Genomic DNA, 10,483 nt, shown 5'->3' with positions numbered 1-10,483 from the left:
TCCTTCATCATTTTCTCCACCATTTTGATGGCATCCGATCAAGGCAGATACAAGCGAGGCAGCTCGCTGGTCCACCTCACTTCCCTAGGCCGACGAAGCAAGTTGCCGCCCCAATCTGGTGCATGGTTCCGCAACTCGCTGCTCCACCTAGCTCGCGGAGGAGTGGCGAGTTGCTCAAGGCCGTCACAGAGAGGAGCACGGCGGCACGGGCATGGACGACGTCGTGTCATACTGCCCCTCCAGTGCGTACATCTGTGCCATCTGTCGTTGATGCGCGCATAGCCACGCCATGCAGACAGAGAAAGAAGGCGGGTGCGCGGAGGAGATCAACGAGTCGGTGGCGAGCGCATCCCAAAAATGCTACACCTAGGTAAACCTACGTAACCTTCCTAAATCCTCTACTCCCCCCCCCCCCCCCCTGATTTCAGCCGTGGGGGCCCGGGCGCTAAGACTTGTACGTAGGTGTAGCATTGCTCAGCGCATCCACGTCCATGTCCGCTGACAACTTTGAGGGAAAGTAGAACACGGAAAGCCGCCGCCGCTTGGGTCCGAGGAAGGCCACCGCCGATGCGCCGCCGGCTTGTACAGTCAGTGACATGTCTGTTTTCTTCTTTATCTTAGACCACCCTGGCCTAGGCGTCCACAGAAGCACCCTCCTCCTCCGGCTAAAGCACTATCTTCGCCACACTCCGATGAGCGACGCAGCCGTACATAGGAAAGATACGGGGGAAGAATATGCCTCCGGGACTCCGGGCAGCCCGGTGACGAAGGGATCCACCGCGGCCGGCCATAGACTAGTGTAATGTATCCATGTCGTGGGAGTGGAGCTTCGCGCGACCATACGTGCACATAGTTTTAACTTTTTAGTTAAAATATTTCCAAAATGTAACCGTTTGCGTCCGGTTTATACAAAATTCGTCATGTTTGCATGAAATCCGGTCGAGTTCACATGAAATCCGGCCGTGCTTGCACGAATTTCGCCCGATTGGTTTGAATTGTTGTGAAATTGTATGCGGCTAGCGTTGGATGGCTGCCTCCCATATCCGTGTCCACGGACTGTCCCCCTGTTTGCAGACGGATGCGGGAGATTTTTTGCGGGTTGCCGTTGGAGATGCCCTTATTAAAAGAAGAGAGTCAACCCAGTTTCTAAGAAAAACTAGATAGAAAATCATACGGCCTCATGATTGATTAAGGGACAATCATGAAAAGACACAACAACACGAGTTGATCCTAACCGAAGTAGACCCAAGGAGGGTGGCGCTGGCTTGTCGGAGGAGGCGTCCTCCATTTGCATGTCCTCTAGCTGGATGGCGGCCTGCCAGTCGGCAGCAACAGTGGCCATGGCTTTCTTTTGCTCCAACGTAAGCCCGTCCCAGAGAGCTTTGGCCATGGAGGGATCCATAGCGGGGAGTGGTGTGGAGAGGGATGACTGTGGCTATGGTTGGGGTAGCGGTTTATATAGCACCGGTGTAAGGCAGATGGACGGACGGGTGGCGCCGAAGGAGACGCCTCGGCAATCGCGTGCCATCAATGCGGGTAGCAGACGGACGGATGGGCGGCCATCGTGTCTTTTGAACGCACAGCAGTTGCCTGCACCGGGAAGCGGCGCGGGCAGAGCTCTCTCGGCCGGCGTCAGTGAGCGGTCGCGTTCGCTCTGAAGCGGCACTGGCCAAAAACACGCGGGGGGGGGGGGGGGGGGGGGGTGAGGGATATTTTATGGGCCAAGACGGTGAGAAACAGACTTGGGATCGATTTAGACTCCCGTAAATTTTCCTCACTTTTCTCTCCGGTTTACAAGAGAAATCGCGTCCGAATCGTCCTGCGGACCGATACAGGCCCGCATTGGATGGTTTCCGTGGTTCGAACCATTGCGAGAGGTTTGCGGGTCAGCCCTCAAATATGTTATAGATGGATATATATATAGGCGGCACAAAGACCAAGAAATGAGATTGCATGATGAATAGAGACTTTGCACAATGGAATACCATGAAATTGTCGCATTAATCTATCGCACTCCGTTTCGAAAGAAAGATGTACGTGCTTTACACACACGCTGAATAAGAACTACTCCCTTCGTCCGAAAATACTTGTTCTACAAATGAATAAAATAGATGTATCTATAACTAAAATAAGTCTAGATACAACCATTTTAAGGATAAGTATTTTCGGACGAAGGAAGTACAAGACTAAACAGGAAAAATGAAAAGGACATCACACCAGACAAGAAGCATAGAGAACCAGGATAGAAAAGGAAGTATGTAATCTACTGGAGGAGGAAGAAGGGTGAACATGAGCCCAGAAATATCTGCCAACAACGTCCAAACTTCAGTTAAGTATGATTAATTTTGATCCTTCCCATTTCTCATTTCACCATTCCTGGCTCAACTCCCAAACATTACCAACATTCCCTTCAGATCATGAGAGCATATGTCCCTTGGCCCAGAATCGATTTTCGCTCTAAATTACCCTTAGACTGCCACTTTCTGGTATGCGACTTTGCAATTGACATCTAAGAATAAAGCCACAAAATTTTGTTGCCGCGTAGATCAAGAAAAAAGGTATACATAGGCAACGGGATTGTTTTGTGCTCAAGGAAGCTTCCGAGGTCAAAACAATGTAGGGGGCAGAAAGCTCTAGTTTAAGATTGTTTAGTTGTCTGATTCAGTCCGCGTCTCCGAGATTTGGGTTTTTTTTTTTTTGAGAATCACCGGAGGAGGAGTCCCTCCATTTGAATATATTGCTCAAAGTGATCATAATGCCAGGAGAGTGATTCAGTTTATAAAAAAATCGGATCGAAAATCTTAACAAATTGACCCCGTTTATGAGGAAAACCAAGCCGAAAACCAGACAAGTAACGAGTGTTACAAGAAAAGGAGAGGAACAGAACGCCCAACATAAGGCAAGACCTAGCATTGCTAGTTCATTCCCCATGTTAGCAGTGTGGACTCAGCAGAAATGCATGCAGTATACAACGGTATAATCCTTGCACTCCGGATTGGTTGCAGCTCAGTGGTTATTGAGTCTGATAGTACAAATGCAGTTCAGATTTTCAACCAAGGCGATGAGTTCTTTGGACCAGATGTTGCCATAGTACTAGAATGCAAACAATTAACAGCAGATCTTACAAATGTGGAATGTATCCACTGCTTTCGAGAGGCCAATGAAGTAGCAGATAGCTTAGCAAAATTCTCTTTCAAAAATAGATTTTCCAATTTTTGGGAAAGTTCTATACCTGACTTTGTTTCTCACCTTATTGTAAATGACTTGGCTATCATATGAGAAATAAAGTTTTAAGTTATATAAAAAAGACCTAGCTAGCATACTAACAGGACCAGGTAGATGAGGGGTGCATCGAGGGATCACAATACCAAGACTCTACAAACAGCCTAACACACCAAGACTACGAGATTTGGGTTGACCTTGAGCATGTTCTCCCTATTCCTTCCCGAGCATGACATTGGTCCTTTATCCCTTTATAAGTAAAGCTTAGGCCTCCTTTGGTTTGAAGGAATTTCATAGGAATTCTAGAGGATAGGATTTTTATAGGATTTTTTTCTTTAGAGCCCTTTGGTTCATAGGAATGGATTCCTATTCCTGCATAGGATTGGTTCCTATCCTCCATATTTCATAGGAAAATAAAAATGAGCCTAGATTCAATGAAAAAATTCCTTTGGTGTCAATCAAATGACATCTTGTTTCCTATTCCTACTCATAGGATTTGAGATATATGTCATCTCATTTCCTACAAGATTCCTATTCCTACGATAATCTTATCCTATGAATCAAAAGAGGCCAGGTTGATTTTGACTGCCATTGTGATTGTGGACATGTTTCGTGTCTTCGAACTATGTGTAAATTTTCAAAGGAGAAACAGTGTGTGCGATTTTGCAAACACGTAGCTATCGTACATGAATGTCAAATGATTAAGTTCTTCTGTAGGAGGGAGGCGATTTGGAGCTCGGACTCATATGCTCTTGCATGACCAAAGATCGTCCCTTCGAACTATATGTAATTTTTTTTGTGAATAGATGGCATGTGTACTGGTCTAGGCAAAAAAAAAACACTGCTAAAAAATCATGCAATTTTTCATAAATAAAAGACATGTTTGGGGATCTGGTCTTTTATTGACAAAAGTTATCACACGGTTAGAAGACACGAACGTGTTGATTAAAAAGATCAGATTTTTTTTTACTTTTTTTTCCTTCTATTTAACTGTTCACGCAGGTGCATAAGAGCCAACCTCCGTTTTGAATTTCCATCTATTGTGCATCCTATTTGAGAGAAGAGCATAAGCATTGTTGAGCTCTATACTCCACACTGAAATGAACCTGGGGCATCTGCTCTCTACATTTCCTGACGATGACATTGACATTGTCGTGCACTTTTGTGTTAGATGGTGGATAAGTTTATTGCATCCCTGATTCTGCATCGATGATGCATAAAACCATCGCCCCCTTGATTAAGGTAGGTAGATTTCAACTAGCAATATAACCGGCCTGGCACTCGAATGCTGTACATAAATACTTCAAAACCAAACAATCAGCTGGCAGTGACAAACCAGATTTACTGGCTTGAGGAGAATAGCAGATTGCTCCACTAAACTTCACACCGGAAATAATACAGTATTGTTGTACTCCTTACATGATAACAAGCAGCAATCTCTTGTTATTCACTCGATCCCGAAAGAAGTGTTAGAAGTGTTCAAGTGAATAAACCACTTCTTTCAGGTTCGAGTGAATAAATCCAAAAATTAAACAAGCAAAAACCTAGATCTAAAATCTTCTCATCTTCTTTTGACATAAACCACTCAATGATCTCATCTGAGATACAGCCAAGTGCAGGAAAATGGGATTTCTGAAGCCAGGAACTGGAAGCAATGAGCTCCTTATGCTAACAGGGCAGCAATGCTGGCACAAAGAGAATGCTGGGGATGGAAACAAAGAAGCTTCAGCACTTTTGTAAGATAGGGCCCAAACTTAATCCTAAAATCCTAAAATGAGATTGTTTTGAAACTCAAATAGTTAAAAAATTCTCATTTTATGGTTCCTATCTAACTTTATCGAAAAAGGTGTAGAAATGACCTATCTTACAAAAGGTGAGATTTTAGGAAGTTTGGGTAACCTTCAATACCACCAGGACATATACAGCAAAAAAACAAAATTGCTAAGAGAAGTTAAATTTGTAATACATAATATGGTGGTTTCTCCCCATAGTATTTGGCTTTCAGAAGTATCTTCGTGATCAGATTTAAATAAAGGAAAATAAACAAAAAAGTTTTTCCTGGTACAATCAGCTTTGTTGTTTCCCATGTCATACATGCAATCTACTTTCTTGGTTTTCCTTAACATCAATTTTCTCATTCACATGATCTTGAAACTCACATGAACCCCAATCAGGAAATGGAAAAGTGAGTTTATTACCAATTATAAGATAAGCCCGTAGCCCTTTTTCTTGCTTAGATGATTCACAGCCTACATGTTGCATATTGAGTAAACATGTATACATCTATAACCTCATTTTGGGGTTTATGGACAATCAGACAGATCCAAGAGTGTGAGTAGAAGAAGTTCTCTTGTATTCCTTACTTTGTGGGCAAACATAATGTTCACTTACAATTGCTCGTGTACTCAACTGTATGTAAACAAAATCTAGACTTACATGAGTAGTGATATACCTTGATAACACTGCACACTAAACAGAAAACATCTTTACGAGCTGAAAGCACTTGAAATTGCATAGATGAAGTCCAACAAACCAGTCCCCTTTAGAAGGCCTTTACCAGTTAAAAGTTCAAAATCTATCAACAATAGAAAGCCAATTATGGCAGCTTTTCCGTTGACCAGTTCATTGTAAGCAGTGAAACCAAAACCTCCTACACCTTCATCGACCACCATTCTAACCTGAAAATGTAACACAAACATGTCATATTCTAGTTGCAAACTGTAACCAGTTTGGTAAAATTCCCTTATTGCTAAGAATGGAGTACACTAGAGTAAATTATCCATGCAGGGATCACCTAATGAAAGATAAAAGAAATGTATTATGCATAGATATGATCTTAAGCTTCAGAGTAGAAGTAATGGAGCAAGGGAGAATGAAACCTCTTCGATGTTGACATCAGATGCAGTACTCCCTGGTTGAGCTTTCCCGCTGAACAGAATCTCAGCTGATCCACCAGAGCTAGCAGCGCCCCTAATGCTGATGTATATATTTTCTCCATCCGTTTTTGCAGGGTACACGAATAGTTTTCTCAATACAGGTGTCAGAGCCCTTAAAACAGGGTTTTTCGGATACCACTCTTTTATTTCCCCAGTGCGAAGATCAAAGGTACTATCTGTTGATGGGCAAACAATGCAGCCATCCTGAAATGCAAAATACATAAGGTTACATCCTTGAGATATGAAGAGGAATTATCTCATGCAAGCAAGCGATATAGTTTACACAGAGTGTGTGGTAATAAAAAAAAAGACTAGCAGCATTGCAGCTTGCAGTATAAGAAGAAATAGCAGCTAACGAAGTAATATGGTGCACCAACAAGCGAATAACTATCTGAAACCTATAGAACTTTGTCTTAACTCGAAGTGAAGGTGTTTCCCTCACATCAAATTTCTGAACATATTTAAATGTAAATTTTTATGCAAACCCAGGTGCCCAAAAGTTGATATAACAGCACAATATATATACAGTTCAGAAAATAAAATGTGTGTTCGAATTTATATCCTTAGTGATAGAACTCACAGAATTGCATGTACCTTCGCATATTTGGAGCAGTGACCCTACCATTTCTTTACATTAAACATAAAGATTGTTGAATATTAGGTCAAGGTTGTCTCATAGCATAATTCTGTTTGAAATGAAAGGATATTCCAAAGCATGTCTCGGAGGAAGGCAGGCAACTGGAAAGAAGAAACTAGAAAACTAAATGACATGAAATCACTCCTATGTGAACTTGCTAGCTAATAGGCATCTCAGCAACAAATTGACTCTGACACCTGTCTCACTCAGTTCATAGTCCTGTTACCCTTTTCCTCCTTTTTGAAAAAAAAAATAGTCCTGTTACCCAAATTGATACAAGGCAAAAATCCCCTATGACATGGAATTTTAAAATATGAGAAACTAGGGCTACTTACAGTAGTGGCAAAACTGTCAATGACATGAAATTCAAGAAATTGAACACCAAATCTCTGACAAATATATTTCAAACAGGAGTTTAAGGCCTCAAATCTCTGATATGATATTTAATTCAAGAATTTCCACCATCCCTTGATGAATATATGTGCATACTTGTAACAGAAATACAATATGTCTTGCGTGTCCATCTTTCCTAACTATCTTCATCTCAGCGTTCATATTCAGAACTGTATTATGTTTGGTTTAATATAATGAAACTTCGATGAATTGCCCATGAATTTTTTTTTCAATTTCAAATCATTAATAGGTAATTTTTAGCATTTACTTCTTGATTAATTAGTAAAATTCCACACACCTGCCGATCAGAATAAAAATACAATTACACGGCTATAGAAAAGACTGTCCGATGAAAACAGGGATGATCTACATCATAACACAATTTCGCACTCCAAGGAGATACACAAAATCCATAGCAAATACAAGATAAAAAAAAAAACAAAGCAGAGACATGTAGAGCTCGCTGTCCTTCAGCTTAATCAGTCTCGGTGTGTGCAGGTCAATTAACCTAGAACATGGAAATTTTGTACTGATATAGTAGAATAGAAGCCATGCTCTACATGCACCATTTAGTATGTATCTTGTCCAAGTGGTTTTTCGCCTATACTTCTATTATTCTGTAGAGCACTTTGAAAAACTGACTGTGTGACCTTATAACCTTCCAAAAGAGACACACAGATGGATCGGGTACAGAGACTAGACTACATGCAGGCATTTTGCCGAGCAGTTTACCTGCGTGAGCTTGGCGTTGAGGAGGCCCTCGGTGTACGCGCCCTCCGCCGGGGAGCGGTTCTCGATGGCGAAGACCTCATCCTTGTACCAGAGAAGCAGGATCTCCTCGCCGTCCTGTACGATCACACGGCGCTCTCCCCGCGGGAGCGCCGCCAGTGGCACCACCGGTAACCAGCTGTTGCCCCCACCGGTCTCTGGTGGCGCCGAGGGCTCGGCCCCGGACACATCGGTGGCGCGGCAGGTGAGCCTGTAGTGGCACCGGTTGCGCGCGTGGAAGGGAACCAGGTGGCTACGCGGGAGCGGGATGGTGGTTGTTGGTGGTGACGAGGAGATACGGCGGTGGAGGAAGGAGGAGGACGCGGTTGTGGTGGTAATGGCCGCCATTGGGGGAATGCAGGGAGGCGTGTGGGGGCGGAGGGGTAGGGTGGTGGAGGAGGAGGGCGGGGTGGTGGTGTGGGGTGGAGCGTCCATGGCCACAGAGCGAAGATAAAAGGACGGGCACGAGGCTCCGTGACAGCGTGTGGGTGTGGGGAAGACAAGCGGACACATTTATAGGTTGCTGTCCCGTTGCGGCCTGAGTGGTCTGGAACGAGTTGCACGAACGAACCGATGACGTGGCTCAATTCTAAGTGCAACTTCAACACCGATCACCGAAGGGGGCTGCTAGGCGTGAGCCGGCTGATACGAAAAGATCAGCCGCCTGGCCAGCCGTTCATTTGCATCGATTTGAGCCGCATGATCTCGGCACCACGCCATCACTAATCACTTCCACCCCAAGACACGCGCATATATCTCATGCAGGCGAATATCATACGGAAACAAATATTCAATGAAAATTTCATGAAAACCATATTTTAAAGTTTTAAATAAATCTGAAAAAATACGAGATGTTAAGAGGGTGATGTTTTATTGTCACGCAAAATTTCAAGTTCAAACACATTACAAGATGTGAGCTATGAAAAAGACAAATTCAGCCATAAATAGTGACATTACTGTTCGGCATTATTTAATGTTGATTTTGTCTTTTCCATAGCTCACGTCTTATAATGTGTTTCAACTTAAATTTTTGTGTGGCAACAAAACATAATTCTCTTAATATTCCGTATTTTTTTCAGATTGTTTTGAAACTTCAAAACATTTGCTTCTTGTGGTTTTTACCGGTTTTCATCGAATGTTGGTTTCCGTATGATATTCTCTCTATCTCATGCAACGACTCCAGCCAGCCATTGTATGCAACGCAGCATCATTGCTTCCCATGTGACAAGCCGCGGTTGGCTGACATGGACTACAACTTCTGCTTGCACTAGACGCAACGCTCAGGTTGAATCAGCCGTGTCGCCGGGCATCTCAAAGCAAAACGCTGACGAGCTCGTCACATACCAGTCACAGCTGCAACACGGACGTTGTTGCGACCATCTTCTGAAGCATCATCGATGCTCCGGCGAAACCATCAATGCTCCATCACAGCACCAATGATGCTCCAGCAGCTCGGCAATGCTCCGTTGCAGCACCGATGATGCTTCGATGACGCGTTGATGCTCCGTCGCAGCACCGGCGATGCTCCGATGACCCGTCGATGCTCCATCGCAGCACCGGTGATGCTCCGACGACCCGTCGATGCTTCGTTGCAGCACCGGCGATGCTTCGATGATGCGTTGATGCTCTGTCGCAGCACCGACGATGCTCTGACGACCCGTCGATGCTCCATCGCAACACCGGCGATGCTCCGACGACCTGTCGATGCTTTGTTGCAGCACCGGCGATGCTCTGACGACCCGTCAATGCTCTGTTGCAGCACCGGCGATGCTCCAATGGCCGGTCAATGCTCCATTGCAGAGCACATGAGGTTCCGGCGGCTCGATGATGTTCCATCACAGCACAGGTGATGCTTCGGTGACCCGTCAATGCTCCGTTGCAGCTCCGGCGATTATTCGGTGACCCGTCGATTCTCCATTGTAGCACCCGCAAGGTCCCGACGGCCCGATGATGCTCCATCCCAGCACATGTGATGCTCCAGCAGCCCTCAATGCTCCGTTGCAGCACTGGCGATGCTTCGGCGACCCGTCGATGCTCCATTGCAGCACTCGCAAGGTTTCGGTGACCGGCGATGCTCCATTGCAGCACCCGTGGGGTTCCAGCCGCCCGACAAATGTTCCAACCCGGCACCGGTGATTCTCTGGTGGCTCGGCCATGCTCCATCGTAGCACCGATGATGCTTCATCACGACCGGGCAGACCCAACAATGCTGCATGGCAGTACGACGACTCCTTGAAGCAAGCACTAGTAGAAAAACGGTCAAATGTGAAGCACATTAGTGCCGGTTTGAATTTGAGCCGACACTAATGTGACCATTAGTGCCGGTTCCAACGGCTAGCCGGGCCGCTACCATTAGTACTGGTTCGTGGCCAATCTTTAGCACCGGTTCGTTCCACGAACCGGTACTAAAGAGAGTGGTGGCAGGATGTTGTCAGTCTGGGGCCCCTCCAACACGTTTAGTACCGGTTCGTGTCACGAACCGGTACTAAAGGTCGTCCTACATAAACCCTTCGTCCACCCGAGCTCG

At 44.9% G+C, this 10,483-nt stretch overlaps 1 protein-coding gene across 2 annotated transcripts; it reads right to left on the bottom strand.

The window, feature by feature from the left end:
• Positions 1-4,544: 4,544 nt before the first annotated feature.
• On the bottom strand, positions 4,545-8,428 carry LOC125550729. Of its 2 annotated transcripts, XM_048713799.1 has the most exons (4): positions 7,921-8,428; positions 6,102-6,362; positions 5,675-5,900; positions 4,545-4,924 (listed from the first exon to the last, which is right to left on the bottom strand). In XM_048713799.1, the coding sequence occupies exons 1-3, from the start codon at positions 8,389-8,391 to the stop codon at positions 5,709-5,711; spliced, it is 924 nt and encodes a 307-aa protein (XP_048569756.1). In that variant the 5' UTR covers positions 8,392-8,428; the 3' UTR covers positions 4,545-4,924; positions 5,675-5,708. The 2 variants fall into 2 exon arrangements, with proteins under 2 accessions (XP_048569756.1, XP_048569755.1); XM_048713798.1 differs by lacking the exon at positions 4,545-4,924 and having other exon boundaries at positions 5,555-5,900.
• Between the last annotated feature and the right edge of the window lie 2,055 nt (positions 8,429-10,483).

The sequence above is a fragment of the Triticum urartu genome, chromosome 4, assembly GCF_003073215.2.
Source record: "Triticum urartu cultivar G1812 chromosome 4, Tu2.1, whole genome shotgun sequence".
Lineage (NCBI taxonomy): Eukaryota > Viridiplantae > Streptophyta > Magnoliopsida > Poales > Poaceae > Triticum > Triticum urartu.
The sequence above is the reverse complement of the archived record's forward strand: the minus strand, read 5'-3'. Positions and strand labels throughout refer to the sequence as shown.